The 17,082-nt window shown below is 49.3% G+C and overlaps 1 protein-coding gene across 2 annotated transcripts; it reads right to left on the bottom strand.

Moving 5' to 3' along the window:
• Positions 1-134: 134 nt before the first annotated feature.
• ADPRH (ADP-ribosylarginine hydrolase) lies at positions 135-11,038 on the bottom strand. 2 transcript variants are annotated; one of them, XM_074900642.1, is made up of 4 exons: positions 10,773-11,038; positions 9,700-10,046; positions 2,259-2,619; positions 135-1,519 (listed from the first exon to the last, which is right to left on the bottom strand). In XM_074900642.1, exons 1-4 carry the CDS (start codon positions 10,844-10,846, stop codon positions 1,117-1,119), a joined length of 1,185 nt encoding a protein of 394 aa, XP_074756743.1. In that variant the 5' UTR covers positions 10,847-11,038; the 3' UTR covers positions 135-1,116. The 2 variants fall into 2 exon arrangements, with proteins under 2 accessions (XP_074756743.1, XP_074756752.1); XM_074900651.1 differs by lacking the exon at positions 10,773-11,038 and adding an exon at positions 10,148-10,743.
• Between the last annotated feature and the right edge of the window lie 6,044 nt (positions 11,039-17,082).

The raw sequence follows: 17,082 nt of genomic DNA on the forward strand, positions 1-17,082 counted from the left end.
TCCTCCTGCAATGGTAGCGCATCTCGTCTCTCTTGTGGGCTGGAGTTTGCAGATACCTTGAACGTTCTGACTCTTCATACTTCTCCCTCCCATCCCTTAATTCATCCCATAATAGAATATAACATTTAACAGAGGCATGTCAGGTCTATTTATTGAATGGGATACACCATTTTTTAAATGCTCTGAAAATAATAAGTACTTTGCTGTTTCATAGTCTGGATTTGAAGAAAAAACATGCCTTTTAATAGAATTATCCATAGCAAATGTTAAGCAAATAATCTTTAGTAACCTTGATGTAAGCAGAAGAATATAGTTTGTTACAGAAGTTGCTTAAGTTGATGTAAAATGCATCCTGTTAATTCTCATTACCCACTTTTACCTTGAGTAAGGGTTTGGTCAGTAGTCTTGAACTCTGACATTAACTGAAACAGGGAAGTAGTGTGATACATTCTTACCTGTGTAGCAAAACTGCTGTGAAATTGTGCAAAAATGCACTGGTAACGCAGCTATAAGATTGGGTTTGGGTTTGTTTTCCCCACATTCATTTGAAACAAAACATATCCTCTGATAAAATAACTGAATGAAAAAAATCTGTTGCCCCCGGACACCACTGGCTGTTTCCCCCCCTCCCCTATCCTGGGCTGCACATGCTCTCTGCGAAGAAGCAGGGGTTTAGCCCTACAGGTGCTTAGCACTAGATGGCAGGGGGTGTCCCCAGCCCTCCCCATTGACAGTACCGGCTAGGGCTAGCCATTGCAGGTTTGCCAGGGAGCATCGCTGCCAACCCACGTACGCATCCTGCGCTCAGGCGTGCGTCCCTGACCCCTTCTGACATGCTTGTAAGGGCAGGACCCTGGTTTGGGGCAGTCTGCAGGGGTTTTGCTGGGGGTCCTGCTGCTGGAGCGTGGCACTGTTGCACCCTCCCATCAACCCACCTTGTCACTGCTTCCCTCCACCCACCAGCCCCAAGCTGCTAGCTCCAAAATGGCCTCACCTACTGAAGCCAACCCAAGCAGAAAAAGCAGGCCTGGCTCTAATTTACACTCACAAGCTTCAGTCCAGTGTGTTCACAGAGTTTGCAAAACCCTGAGTGAGTGAGGGGCGTTAGGTGTGACCCTACCGCACCCCAGCTGAGGCCATGTGGTACAAGTCCTTGGCTACTTGCTCCAGGCGGCCCCTGTACTCCAGGTGGGTATAGAGGGAGGTGTGGACCCCCTGGAAGCCATGCAGGGCCCCCCACCAGCAGGCTGCGATGGCGGCAGTGGAGTCGCTGTCTCCCCCATGGAAGAAAGCCCGGTGAGCCAGCTCTGCCCAGGAGTCCCCTGCGCCCAGCAGCGCATCGTAAGCGATCATGGGGGCGTCGTGCCCGCTGCTGCCCCCCCAGCCATCATAGCTGAGGGAGGTGTAGAACGAATCTCTCTCTTCCACGCCATACCTGGGGGGGAAGGTGGGTGGCGAGACCCCATCCGATATGCCTCTCTCCGCCAGGTATTTTTTCCATTGCTCTTCAAAGTAATGCCTGTAAAACAGGAGACAGGATGGAGGAGCTGGCAGAGATGTCCCACCACAGAAAGATATACCTGAGCTCCCTGCAGGCGTGCCAGGCGCCAGCTGAAAACGTGCCACGTCAGGAGCCCGGAGTGATGGCTCGGCAAAATGGTCGGCGTCCCCCATTTGTCAGGCTAGGGACGTGATTTACAGTAAGAGGCACAAGGACATGTTTCAGTGAGTTAGATTTCCCCTCCCTCCAGCCACGTGGGAGAAGGCGGCCCAGCACCTGCTGCTGTCGTGCTGTGCGGGATTCAAAGGCTCAGAGCGAGAACTGAGTCATCCTCCCAGATTCAGAGTACCTCTGCCTTGCCTGTATGTGCCCTGCACAGAGAGTGCACTGAGTCTGCAGCCACATTTGATTATAACTTTCAAACTGAGCTCAGCCCTAAGCCTGGTGCTGTTCCCCAGCCCCGCTTCCCATCTTTCATCAGATCACAGCTGCTTGAGATGACAAGTCTAGCTACCTCACACTGGATCCAAAAAATGTCACAACTACACAACCCAAACACAATCTGTCAGGTTTTTTTTTTTGTTAAAGTAAGTGGACTTCAGAGACTTTCTGAATCAATTTGACCCCGCAGCAGGCACGTGCTGCTCTAGGAGCTTATCATAATGTGTACTGAACCTTAAGTATAAACAAGCTCACCCTCTCACACGTAAGGTTTATTTTAGTTTTAACAAAGCGCGGTGCTGGGAGCGCAGCTCACCATTGCCCCATGTTCTCCTCCACAAAGAAGCCGATGTCCTGAACGTAGGCTTTTGCTCGTGGCAGCACCTCCAGCAGCCCCTTCCCCCAGGCCGGGGGGGGCACACCGTTCACTGCGAAAGCTGTGAAGAGAGCCGAAGCCAGGGACCCCAGGTAGCCGGTGGGATGGTGGTGGGTCATTCGGCCGCTCTCGATGCTGACTTGCACCAGGATGTCCAGCTCAGCAGGGTGGCAGAAACGCAGCCCGATGCACATGGAGCGCATGGCAGCCCCGCAGCCTCCTGCCCGGGGGCTGAACGGGATCCTCCAGCCATCCGGCTGCCCCGGATCCAGCTTCAGCGCATTTTCCTGACACATGGCACCTGGACAGGAGTGGCAGAGCCCAAAAAAGAAAAGAAAGAAACAGAAACGCATCAGTAGGAGACAGAGTCACGTAACTTGGGAACCAAGAGAAGACAGGAAAGATAGCAGGGAAGGAAGCGTTAATCCGCATAAGGGATTCGAGCTTCTCCTTAAAAACATTACTTGTCTGTTCACATATATATCCTGCCTTAAATTGCTGGTGCATCCTGCATACTCCCAAGCAGACCTGATAATTCTTGTTTGTGGAAATAACTGAAAAGTCTAGAGGGGTAAGAAACAGTCCTCTGCTGATTTATTTACATTTTTTATATTTACATTTCATGTTATTTATCTAATAACTTATCTATAAAACATATATACTATATATATTAGGTATAATATGTACACCTGTATCTAGATAGATAAACAGATATGAGGTTTGGAGAATCGCTCACTCAAGGCACAGCGAAGTACCTCTGCTTTTTTACTTGTTTAGTCTCTTTACAGGACCTTTTAAAAGCAGAGACCCCACACGACTCCACAGGAATCTTTCCCATTGCCTCACTGATAGGAAATGTTTTCCAGATCTCCCCTGCTGCAGTTTAGGTTTGTCAGAAAGCGATGGATGTAGTATCTCCCTCACTGCAACATAGTCTGCATAACTGGCTTTACTATACTCCTCTTCAATAAGCTGAAGAACAACTGTACTAGGCAAGACCAAAGGTTTGTCCAGCCCAGTAGCTTGTCTCCAAATACAGCCACTAACTGATAACTACGGAAATACTATAAAAAATGAGGCAAGTCCAATGCTTCCCCAAGAAGACCTGCCTGGCTTCCAGCAGACAGAGGAGCACAGCCTGCTCGAGTCAGAAGATGGACCCGAAGCGGTGTGTTCAGTAACCCCCAGCCGACCTAGCCACCATCAGCTGGTCTCCTTAGCTTGAACCCATGCATGCCTTCAGACTCCTTCAACATCCCATGGTAACCAGAGCCATGATTTGTTAGGCAAAGCATTTCTTTTTGCTTTAAACTGCCATTTAATTTTCTTAAGCATCCCTCTTACAAGAAGCAACGGCCTTTCATGCTCCACTCTATTCAAGTCTGTATCTACTTTTTCCCTCTTCCTCAGTTTTCTCCTGCTCACTAGTCCAATTTTGCCTCTCTTCTGGTGGGAAGCCACACCATAACTCCTCTTTGCCCACCTCCATCTCTTTCATAGTTCTGCTACTTACTTTTTAAAGAGATTACTCTGCTGCTTCTTCAGAACCTCACTTGTTAGTCCAGAACATTCACAGGATAAAGCCATCTGTACAAACACATTCAACTTTCAGAGCCTGGCCAGCTTCCCCAGCCAAGACCGTGAAACATGTTTGGAGAGCTAAGCCCAAATTTTTGTGTGCAAGGAAAAGGAAACAAATTTAAAACATTAAGTAATCTTTGATTCTCTTCTACCTTGTCTTTTTCTCTTAGTCTTCTGGCCAAATCAGAAATACTTGACTGAAAAACTTGACTGAACTCTACAATTCAGCAACCTTTTGTGCAACTCAATCACCATGATCACTGCACTAAGTACTTTGCAGAGCTCTTCATCACTTCTGCATCTTCATGTATATGCTCGGCAGTAAGATTTGGTATATACCCATCTATTTTACCTGCACACAGCATTTATAGCACCCTTGTAACTGAAATAACTCCATATCCAGCTTTAAGACTCACTTCTGGACATGTGCTAAAAATAAATAATGGCTGGCTGCTGTCAGGAATACGGTCATGTTCTGGTCTGTCTTTAGCGTCTTTCTTTTCCAGCAGTGTTGTTACATTACAGGTTTATTAGATCAGCACAGGATACAGCCCTCTGTGTTGTGTGAACGGGTGGATCAGCACCCCAAGAATGGTTGTCTTAACTGAAAAAGCAGCTTGATCCTCTGGCTGTCGGGCTATTTGCCACCAAGCCTGTCAACTGAAATCAACTTTGAGAATGGAAACAGCCTATGCAAGTCTCCCCCTGTCAGAAAAAAACGGGTTGCCAATTGGCACGGCCCACAGCGCCAGGCCACTCTGAATTCAGCTCTCCTGAATTCCTCACAGCATGACCCAGGCACCAACCAGACCTGATATTTCACTGGCCTCATCCATGCCTGCTCTGCCAGCACACCAGCCTCTCACGTGATGCCACTGTCACACCCTTCCCAGCAGATGAGACCTGCTGGTTTTGTGGTGCCACATGGCCAGCCAACCCCTGGATCAGTCCAGATCTTCCTTACGTATCCTTCTTCATGGTGATTTACAGTGAAAACTGCAGGGCTGTGTTTCTCTGCTGGAAGAAGAAACATTCCAGGCAGAACGTTTGGTGTGGGTAGCACTGGGTTCTGCCGAGACTGATCACCAACCTCTAACTGCACTGCCTGGGAGTTTGTTTCTGCGACGTCTCAGAGCGAGAATGTGTTCAGGCCTCTAAATCTGCCTTTCATGTAGTTTATTAATTCAGTGCTGGCTGCTACGTATCAAAATCGTTAAGAGGGATATCAGTGGAATTTCCAACTTTATGATGATTAACAGAAAATGGAGGCATTTTTTCAAAAATCTAACTCTACTAAGCACTGCACTTATGACCTATAACAGGACATTAAAAAGAACCTGTCAAACAAAGCCACGTTTTTAAAAGCTGTGCTGACTACCCTATTTATATATTCCTGGGAAAACAGACCTTCTGCCAGGAAGACAAGAGGGAGGGGAAAGAGCAAAGGGACTAGGGTAGCTTAAAATCAAAATCTGCATAACAAAAGCAAAACGACTCTGCAATCCTGCTGGAACTGCAAGAAAGACATTTCTTCAGGACATGTCTGGGCAGGTTGAGACCAGGCAACTCAATCCTTGCTAAAAAGTGAAATTATTCTCACATTAAGTGTAGTCAAAAGAAAATGAGGAAGATGAGAAGGCTTAACCTCTAAAGACAGACTGGTTATTTTACAATACAATTTGCTTGTAGCTTTAAGCATATTACTTTAGGAGACGACGACTGATAACCTGCAAATGGAAAAAATTGTGTAAAACAAACCACTATACAACAGCTAAGACTCTTGTGATTTATGAAGTATTACAAGTATTATCCTCATGCTTTTAAACAGTTAAAATATTTGGAAACCGATTTAGGAAGACTAAGCTGAAATCACATTGTCAGGTCTTTTTTTAAAAACAGGTTTTAAAAAAAACTGTGGTAGGAGTTTCTGAATCGGGAAATTCTGGTTTGGAAATCCACCAAATCCTGGTTAGGAATCCTTTGCACTAACAATAATAATCTAAAAGTAACTTGAAGAGGGTACTGGTCGAAGAAAAGAAGAAATACAAGCAGAAAGCAGTGTGTAAAGAAAGACAACCTGAAGAAGTTTCAAGTACAACTGGAAGCTATTTCTGGAATAGGCTTCCATTCCACTTATTTAGTCTCTTCAGGAGCACAGACATGCTGTTTGGGATCAATCATACACATAAAAAAGGTGATTTAAAACAACCACATAGTGATAAATAATTCCACAGGGAGAGGACTTGGACCGAAGGAGTTTTGAAGCGCAAGGTTTCTTGATGTAGTTGCACCGTGAAGAAGTAAGTATGTCCGTGCTTGTGTCGCTTAATTCATTGGCTTCATTATCTGCAAAGAACAATGAATTTGGGGCTGCAACACATCACAATTAGCAATAATGGATGTAGGGATTAACTTGCTATTAAATTAAGACAGTGAGTTCTCTACTAGGGCTGTATACTTAAGGGACCCTGCCATGGCCATCGGATGATTCATAACCGTGTGGGAATCCCTTTGTTACTGTCAGTTTTGGTTTTCAGGTCTGGACTCCCTTGAGTGGGCGAGCAATGTGACTTTCCCCCCCTGTTCTGGGGGAATCTCTTCTCTGTTGGGTGAAAGTTGTAGCAGCAACTTTCCATTCTCAGCCTTAAGGGCTGCAATTCCCCCGTGAGTACTCACTTTGGCCCAAACAGCCTTGCCTTGGGTTATGTTCTCAGTTAAAATCCATCTACTCTGAACTGCCGAAAGAAGTTATTGATGTGCAGCTTCTATCATTGGAATATATCAATATGGCACAGAGACTACAGACTACAGACAGCTTTTCAGGATATGGATTAGGTATTCCCTTTGGTAGTATGTCAGTGGGCATTAAACTGTTACGTGTCAGGATTTAAGCTCTCAGAGCCGAGTGCCTTTCCTGTGGCCACAGCAGGAGCACGCCAGAACAGTTTCAAGAACATTCCCAATAGACTTCCAGTTTTTTCCACGTTACTTTCTCCACTTTCCTTAAAATTTTACGAGGCTAAGTGTCCATGGACCCACTAAAGAAGATGCATTTCTTTGTTTAGCTAGATAACCTGACCTTTCCTTGTCACTCCGATTACTGTTCATAGCAAACTTACTTTTAAATTCTTCACTTCCAAATTGGAACTGCTTTTGGGCTTAGTTACTCACAGAAGGATTGCAGCAGGTGGGCTATTATCCTTAGCTATTAATTACTAACATTTAAATTTTAGGTTCTTCTCCTTTTCATCTCAGGTTTTAATCACCAAGCTTAGATAGCAGAGGCAAAAATATCTTCCAGGTGCTGTCTCACTGCCAGCTGTGGCAGGCCCCATCAGCTGGGGGAACTATAAGATGCTCCTCTGCTGAAACAGCAGCAAGTCTCTTGGAAGTTTAACCTGCTGAGTCCTGCTATCCTGGCAAACATCATTACCCCTTCCTAAATATTTAATTAATTAGGCTACTCCAACAACTCAGACTGTTGAAGTAGATTTATCTGTGCTAAAGAATACTGATATTTTAATTCTTTACATAAGGGTAGGAGGTCACTGTGGAAAGGTAAGCAGAATAATTCCTGCCTAAGTTTTCAACTTGGTTTACCTTGAAAATGCACAGCTCTGTCACACTATGCTCAGTGGCTCTAAGAGAGCATCATCACAGAACTATCTGGGTTGGAAGGGACCTTTAAAGACCATCTAGTTCCACCCCCCTGCCATGGGCAGGGACACCTTCCACTAGCCCAGGTTGCTCAAAGCCCCGTCCAGCCTGGCCTGGAACACTGCCAGGGAGGGGGCAGCCACAGCTGCTCTGGGAAACCTCTGCCACTGTCTCACCACCCTCACAGTAAAAAGAGTTTCTTCCTTGTATCTAATCTAAATCTACCCTCTTTCAGTATAAAACCATTACCCCTTGTCCTATCCCCACACTCCCTGATCAAGAGTCCCTCCCCACCTTTCCTGTAGCCCCTTTCAGTACTGGGAGGCCGCTATAAGGTCTCCCTGGAGCCTTCTCTTCTCCAGGCTGAACACCCCCAACTCTCTCAGCCTGTCCTCATAGGGGGTACTCCAGCCCCCTGAGCATCTTAGTGGCCTCCTCTGGACCCGCTCAAGCAGGTCCGTGTCCTTCTGATGTTGGGGGTCCCAGAGCTGGACACAGCACTGCAGGGGGGGTCTCACAAGAGCAGAGTAAAGGGGGAAAATCCCCTCCCTTGACCTGCTGGCCGCACTTCTCTTGATGCAGCCCAGGACACGGTTGGCTTTCTGGGCTGTGAGCGCACATTGCTGGCTCATAGTCAGTTTTCCATTTGCTAATACCCCCAAGTCCTTCTCCTCAGGACTGCTCCCCAGCCCGTATTTGTGCTTGGGGTTGCCTCGACCCATGTGCAGGACCTTGTACTTGTCTTTGTTGAACTTCATGAGGTTTGCACAGGCCCACCTCTCCAGCCTGTCCAGGTCCCTCTGGATGGTACATCCCTTCCCTCCAGCGTGTCGACTGCACCACACAGCTTGGTGTCGTTGGCAACTTGCTGAGGGTGCACTCAGTCCCACTGTCTGTGTCACCAACAAAGATGTTGAACAGCGCCGGTCCCAACACCGACCCCTGAGGAATGACACTCGTCACTGCTCTCCACTCAGACATTGAGCCGTTGAGCACAACTCTTTGAGTGTGACCATCTGGCCAATCCCTTATCCACCGACTGGTCCATACATCAAATCCATGTCTCCAATTTAGAGACAAGGATGTCATGCAGGACGGTATCAAATGCTTTCTTTCACCTTTCCCGCGTTTAATGTCAAGTCAGAACATTCTTGATATATTCTGGCAACTCCTGATAGGCATGTCTAGGCAATTTCTTCTCAATGTATAAACTTTGCATAGGATTGCTGAATTTGAGTGTTTCCTGGATACTTCACTTCACGCTGCCTGCACTAGTCAAATTAGAGGCCTGGCCTCAGTAGCTCCAATTTAAGTTTAATTCAAGCACCCAGAAGAGCAGCCTCTGCTGCCATGAGCACAGACACAGACAGGGTCCTCAGGAAAGAGTTGGGTCAGCAGGCCTGGGTGAACTAGGAACTACGGGAATATGTTGTATGTGGCTTGGCTACTGCAGCCTGTCAAGGCGCCCTTCCTGAATACTGCCACACACTGCCAGACCCCGTTGCCTGTGACCCAAACTCAGCACCACCGTGTCTATGCAGAGAAAAATGAGATGATGGAGGTACAGGGTTCAGAAAAGACGATTGCGGCCGGACTGTCCTGTCGCAGAAAGTAGACATGCAGAACTATGGGTTTAATGAACTTAATTATTCCAGGCAAGGATCTTTGTGCCTTTATATATATTTTATGTGTAATTTATTGCTGTTATGAGGAGTTATGTATTAATTCTGTTTAAATGTGCTGCTTTAACACAGCATCTCAGGGTGTGCATTACACATGGCTGCATTTGTGTTTTTCATCCATTCAGCATAGGAAAGACACAGCCCCAGTGCAAAAGCCAGCATCCTTCTCCTGAATTCAAGGCCAGGCCTCAAACATGCCTCTAAGAATGCTTTGTAAACATGGGCAAAACAGTATCTTTTTAATCTAGTGCAGAGAAGCCCAAAGCACGCCAGCTTCCATTATTCTGTTCCCTTTAGTTCATCCTGAAACAAGTACTGTGTGTGGAAAACGTCTGCATTTGCATGAAATACAGTTAATGCTATAAACATTGAAAAGCAGAGCCTGAGCTCCAAGCTGCGAGAAATGGGAGCCATGTTAGTGAGAGGACAGCCCTGCCCAGACAGTATTATGGAGGGGTTACCTGGAGCTCTGCCCTTCATGTCATTCATGCACTCCTTGTAGTTCTTTGCGATCAGGGAATACAGATGTGCTAAACTTGGGTTTTTCCCAGCAGCTACCAGGGCTTCAGCTGTCGCCAAGTGCATCACCGTATCATCGCTGACTTTCCAGCCTTGCATGCTGAAGTTGCCAAGTCCCCCCATCTCCGCCAGCTCCTTGTGGATGGCTGGGCCGCTCTGCAGGAACTCCCATCGCCCGTTGTAATAGCCCAGCGTGTCACCAACTGCGCTCAGCACCATCGACGCCACATAGTTCTCCATTGTCTTAGGACACAGATTTTGCCCCAGGGCTGCTTCAATGCAGAAAACACTATGAAAAAAATAAAAAGGGGGGAGCCTGAAAATAAAATCCCAGTTTAGTACGAGCCCCTACTGCTACGCTGCAGCAGGCTGGATACCTGGCCTAGCTACCTGCGTCTCCCCCAGAACATGTATTTCTTCAAAGCACATGCCTCCTCACAGACCTCTGGCCGCATGCACACACCGGCAGCTCCCGGGCAGCCCAGTCCCGGGCCGGTGGCCGCCGGCCATGTCCTCCCGGGGTGGCAGCGGCAGCCAGGATGACACTGCAGGCTGTAGCCAGGTCAAAGACTGAAGAGGAAGGGCAGGACTGCAGGAATGTGTGCAGGTTATTGGGACCGAACCCACGTCCTACACCTTTCTGCATGCAGCCCACAGCACGAGCAAGGAGGTTAGATCAGCTCCCAGCAGCTTTCTGATGACGTGAGGCAGAGCTTGGCCGTTTTAGCAGCGCCTGGCAGAGGGGATAAACAGAGGGGCCCTGGGCCAGGCTCGTCCTTGCTCCACGACAGCGGGTGCTCGCACAGCAGAGTTGGCAATGCCAGCGGGTACCTTCAGCCATGCCCCCCCCGAAAACCCACGCTCCGCCTCGGGGTTTGCGGCCCCCGATGGCGAGGCCCTTTTGCTTGGGAGAAGCGGAGGCGGGGAAGGACGGCGGCGCCGGCCTAGGCCGAGCCGGGGGGCCGCGCCGCGCCGCCGGTGAGGCGACCTCCTCCTGGCCCCAGCGGGTACTTACGCAGCCAGCCCTGCCAGCAGGCGCGGCCAGCGCCGAGCCCGCCTCGGGAGCGGCAGGCGGCTCCCCGGGGACATCTGGCGCGGCGGCGTGGCCGCGGGCCTGCCCGGCTGGTGCCTGCCTGAGGCGCCTCTGCCGCCACCGGGGCGGCGCGACCGGCCCGGCGGCGGGCGAGGCTCCTCCTCGGCAGCCGGCGCCGGCGGAGCCCCTCCCGCCGCCGGGCCCGGGAGTGCCGCTCCCAGAGGAGCCCGGCCCGGCGCTCGGCGGGGCCCTGCCCTCCCCGACCGCGGGCACGGCGGGCCTTTGCGCAGGCGGAAGGTTTGGCCCCCGCACCGCGCGGCTGGGAGCTCGGGAGGGAGGGGGGGGTTCTTTCATTTCGGGGTTGACTCTTTCTTGGTGATCTCAGAGGCATGACAGTCACCTCGGAAGGGAAGCTGCCTCATGGAAATGAAGTCACCGCATGGCAATGGAACTATTTAATTACAAATAATTAAATAAGCTAAAAATGAAAGGCGCTTTCAGCATTTCCCCTGATTTTCTTGATGAAACTGTTCCCTCCTTGCACAAGCAGCCCCCCTCCTCCCGGCCGAGCCCCGGCCGGGACAGCCGCCTCCTGTGGGGCGTAGGCCCTGGCTGCAGGCCCTGCTCAGCATCTGCGCCGGGTGGGGGAGACTTGGGGGGGGGGAATTGCCTCAGTCTTGGTTTCTCTTTCCCCTCCTATTTCAGCATTCGTACCCCACAGCCCGAGCCTTTACCGGGAGGCTTTGCCTATACACCTGCCCTGTCCTTCTGTGTTTCGGGTCAGGGTTCTCTCCGCAGCACCCAGCCTGGCCCTGGTGACCCCGGCCTCTTCCAAACCAGGGCTAGACCTTGCTATGTCCATTGGCGCTGCTTTATGTCGCATCTCGAGGTATTCGGTGATCCCTTTGCCTTACTTCATCCTGTATTTTTAATGGTGATGGTGGTGGGGCAGCTGAGGGCTTATAGTGAATGGGGGAAGAAGGGACAGCAGCAGGAATCAGGAGCCAGAAACAGGCTCGAGCGTGGCCGGGGCTGCATTTTGCAGAGGCCAAACCTTTTTAACTGACCCCCAGTCACTTGATGTGACGCACTCCGGGTCTCCAGAGCGCCGGTTCACCCCAGAAGGTACCAGAGCCTCTTACACGAAGGGAAAAAAAAAAAATCCCCCCCATGCCTATGAGAGAATGGAGTGGTAGTTTTTGAGCTGCAGCCCTGGGGGATTTCAGGGCAATCACAAATGTAGCGCTGGGTCAGAGCAGAGTCCCTGGGGAATTTGGGGGCAAGTGAGAGTGGGGGGCTGGAGCGGGGCCCTGGGGGATTTCAGGTGGCTGAGAGCGCAGCACTGCATGGGAGTGTCTGCCCCAGTGGCTGCGGCAGCTTGGCATGCCGTGCCCATTCGGATATAGCTGCTGCTCCTCTGCACCCTGCTGCAAACGTGGAGATTGAGAAGCATCTGGTAGAGAAAACAGTAACAGAAAAGGAAGTGGGAAAATAAGCTGCTGGTGTCTCAGCACTGCCACCTTTTCTGCTTCTCTGCTTTTGTTTTATATAGAATGGCTCTGAATTTACTAAGGTTGGCAAAATGCTTAAAAGCAAAGCAGGGTTTTTCTCTCCTAAGGTTTGGGCCTGCGAGGGGGAAAATCTCTCCCCCTTTGGCTGGCTATCTGTGAGGAATGGCTTCTGCTGCAGCCGGAAAGGCAGAGGAGCAGAGAGGGTAGTTGCAGGGTTCCCCAAACAGACAGGAAGATGGGAGAATGCCTCTGTATCAGCACAAAATGCCTGTGACACAGATCTTCAGATCTCATAATTGTTTCCTAGTTCCTGAGTTCTTTCAGCTTCCTAAAAACTGAAACCAAGACATGCAATGCAGTTAAGTGACATCCGAGTTACGCCACAGAAAAATGTCAAGGGCTGCTAGCTGACAGACGGCGGACGATGAGCCAGCAGCAGGAACCAGCAGCAGGAGCCTGCAAACTTGGTGTGGGCAGAGCAGCATTCTTCAGGCTTGAATGCATGCATTGATCCCAAAGGGATCTCCCTGTGCGAGTCCCACGAGATGCCCATGAGGTGGGCAAGGAGAGCACTCTCCATCAGGGAGCACCTCCAGCTCTGAGATGGTGCAGGGCAGCGTGGCCGGTTGCAGTCACCCCACGGCATGAGGAGGCAGGTACGACCTGTCCCCATTTGCAAGGATGGCCTTCTGGTGCTAAGCCATGCAAAGAGTTAAAGTCTCACCCTGTTGCACCTTTCTGGGGTTTTTGTTGTGTTGGTTGGTTTTTTTTTCATAAAAATTTAAGCTGCAGTGCACCAATGGCTATGATATGCCTCCTGGAAAGTACCACCTTGGAACAGCCTGCTGACATGCCCCTGCCATGTGTTGGACACTGTGGTTAGCACTTGCTTAGACTGAGAATTTTCCTTCATATTCATCTGGAAAAAACGGGTAATTCTCTCTGACTAAAAAAAATGTGCCTTTCTAGATAAGCCCAGTGTTGAGGGCTCCTATTTGGAGAGGCTGTGAAGGGTAACATTGCAGCTCTGGAGCTATGTACTGGTTTAGACCCTGTGAGACATTTCCTCACATGAGACCTTCTGGTCAAGAGCTGGAAGAAGGTGAACATTAAAAATGCACAGTGCACCCTCGTAAACATGGCAGTGCCTCTCTGTTCTAGATCCTATGGCTGAATCCAAAACAGGACTGCAAGGGAACATCTGGAATCATTTTTCACCTCCCCCTATTCATCTTCTCTTTGCCCTCTATGTTCAAAGTTGGCTTTCCACAGGATCTTCTGGGGCCCTCAACCATGTTCATTTTGAACTAGTCCCACATCTTAACAGTCTCTTATTCTTTTAATAGCACTTTTTTCTCTCTAAGTACAGCAGGCACTTTTTTGAGTGGGTAATATTTCTGGGCTTACCCCAATTCTCAGTCCCCAGGTGCATGTCTCACCAGTAAATAATAATACGCTATAACAGGGGCATTCAAAGTAGGGGCAGCAAGCGCCACATGAGGTCTGCTCGGGACCCGGCTGCAGCAATTGCTGGTGAGGCAGCGGTGCATGACCCTGCATGCATGAGCGAGGGAAGCACTCGCCATTGCAGGATGCTTGGACCTGCTGCGCTTGCTTTCTTCAGCTAACTCTGGGGGAAGGGTGACCCTCACCCGTTGCCTGACTTCACATGTAATGACATGGGGGGCACAGCCAGTTAAAGGTGGTGGGAGCCTTGTCTGCAAACACAGCCTGTGCCTGGGGCGAAGCCAGTCACAGACAAACTTTTGCCTAGACATGGGATCACTGAGGGAATAGCGAGAGAAGTTTTGTAGGGCTTATCTGAAGAAAGTTTTGAAAATGGCAGCAGAAGACATGCCTCTGGGTGACCAACTTGGGTTTAGGGAATACTGGACTTTGGCCTCTCATTCAAGAAATCAGACTTCATTGAAGAAATATCTGCCTTTTTCTTTCCAGGCTTGCTTCCTGGCACAAACTGTCCAAAAATTCGTCTGGCTCACTGTGCAGGACGAAAGTGAAACAGTGGCAAATTGGTGTGATCTGTTCATTGTGGCATCTACCACTCTCCTCAGGATGCTTCCAAAAGGCCTCTTTAACACAGATTTTAAAAGAAAAATTCAAAAAATACAAAACCCCTGCACCGAGTCTAACTGTTTCAAATAACCATAATCTGCAGGGTAGAAGATAAGCAGGTTAATTACTTTACCACAGAGAGTCACTGCAACGTTGCCTTGGGACAAGCAGCAGGGTCAGTGACACAGGGAACATCTCCTGGGTGAGCTAAGGGCTGTGATCATGTCTCCCATGTCTACATCTAGCAAAAGGAACTGCAAACTAATCTTTACTGCACCTCCATTAGGTTTATAGCTGGCATGTTCGTAAATAGGAGTGTGTGGGGACAGAGACCTCCCAAGCAGGCTGCAAGTCCTGCTTTCAAGCCTGGGGACATCAGTGAAGCAGTCCTGTCCAGCTCCTGTGGACCTGGGGTTTGGCTCGAGCGGTGACTCCGAGGCACCAGAACTGGCCGGCCTGTTGATCCTTGATGTAAATCAAGTGACATTTTCATTTCCATTTGTGTGCCAGTGCTGGCACTGTGCTCCCTACCTGCAGGGTGATAGTGTCTGCAGGCCTGCTTTGCTGTCCCTTCTGCCACTTTTTTTCTATGATCTTCTGACAATTGTGTCCATGTCCTTTTTTGAGTGTATCAGGGCAGGGGGACTGGGGGACCCCATCAGAGGGGAGTCATGCCTGCAAGCAGAGGGGCCCACCAAGCCTGCCTTAAAACTACTGTCAACTCACAGCCACCGGCAGGCTAAATTTGGAGATTCTTGGCACTTGCCAATGAAAATAAACCCTAGTGGGATGTGGTGGGTTAAACGCGGCCAGCTGCTTGGCGATGGGCGGGGAGGAGGTTTCATCATGCTATAGGTTTTGAGACGGATACTTTTCCTGCATTGCAGAAGTACAATGTTTAAAGTGTTAAATGTGTTTTCTGCTTTGAGGGCAGGTTTCTTCTTTCTGTTGGAAAAGATACGGTCTGGGAAACATAATTGCAGTCTGTGCTGTAGAAAAGGTGTGTCAGGTGCGAGGAATATGAAGAACAGCCACAGGAGAGGGAGTTTAGCCTTCTGGGACAGAAAGTACAGTGTGTCTTGCAGTCCCAGATGTGGATATGCTGAGGCTCCTGGTATTGCAACAGCAGCAGATGTGGCCAAGTGTGTGTGGTTCATACAGGCAATGTGTGCTTCCACACTACATCGGAGGAAAATTAACTACTGGGCTACTCCAAAAACTACTGCTCCTCTTTCCCTCCAGCTTTCCCTCCTCCCAGCTGCATGCATCTGCCTCCTGCTATGATGGTCATCTGCTTGCTGCATAAAGCCTACTTGGCCCTCAATCCTGCCAAAATAGAGTTAGATGAAGGTCAGTAGCATAAAAATAAGGGTGGGAGAGGACCTAGGCTGGTGAGTCTCAGATGTCTTCTGCCAGCAGGTTGTGTGTTCAAGCTGTCTAAGGAAATCACAGGTAGCGTACAGGCACAAAAGCTAAACTTGAGAGAAGAAGAGCTGGAGACACTAGCTGAGATCTGAGGAAACGGGTGGATGGGAAGGGCGTGCTCAGAAATTCCTGTTGGCTTATCAGGAAGTGCTTATAGCACCAGGACCTGCCAGGCTGAAGGATAACTTTACTCAGCCTGAATGACTTAAACTGAGACTAGGCAAAATGCTTAGGAAAAGTCCTGTGTGGCTTTGAGTTATTTGATTGGGTGGTTCTTTTCTGCCACAGGGATTTCTCTGATGTGGGTTTGTGACCTGAACCTTCTCTCCTGCCTTTCTCTTCTGGCTTTTTCTTCACCAGCTCCCTCTAAAACACTGCTGTTCCTAGGAATGAATCCTACCTTAGGCCATATACCAAGAGAACAAAGGGCCATGAGAATTAGTGGGAAAGGGCTTAGGGACAGCAAAACATGACATTTGAAAGGTTACTTCTGCATTTGATTCTTCATGAATTGGATTTCAGAGAATTGGGAAGTACTGGTGTGTGACAGAAGAGGAACGTATGAGCACTGAATGCTCAGTTTTATCCATTGGTTTGACAAGGCTTAAAAATATCTGCCTGCTTCCTTGCTGTACTTATGTACTGTGTGTGATGCAATTCAATGGTGGCATTTCCTTGATGCGTGGAGAAGTCATAGAATCACAGAATCACAGAATCATTCAGGTTGGAAAAGACCCTTGGGATCATCGAGTCCAACCATCAGCCCTACTCTACAAAGTTCTCCCCTACCCCATATCCCCCAACATCTCATCTAAACAACCCTTAAACACATCCAGGGATGGTGACTCCACCACCTCCCTGGGCAGCCTATTCCACTGTCTGACCACTCTTTCTGTGAAAAACTTTTTCCTAATGTCCAGTAAGTCCTTCCAGAAGGAGGAGCAGGGAGGTTTGCAAGGACATGGACCACTGGCCTCCCTGCTTCTGGCTTCACCCTCACCCCATGCACGTACCCAGACTCTCAGAGCAATGAAGCCTTTGGAGGAGACCACCAAAGAGACTGATGTGTTGTGGTTAGCCCCACTTTGTGTTGCCACAATGGCCCTGGTCTGGCAGAAAGGATGGGCAAGCCCTTGACAGCATTCGCTAGGCAAAGGAAGCTGCTAACTGTGAAACCTCTTGTTCTTAAAACTGATACACCAGTTGAGATCTGGGAGGAGAAGGTCTGTCACTGAGCTGACAGGTATGTAGCTGCTCAAAGCTGCAAGACAGTGTAAGAGGAT

This window comes from Athene noctua, chromosome 1 (genome assembly GCF_965140245.1).
Source record: "Athene noctua chromosome 1, bAthNoc1.hap1.1, whole genome shotgun sequence".
NCBI lineage: Eukaryota > Metazoa > Chordata > Aves > Strigiformes > Strigidae > Athene > Athene noctua.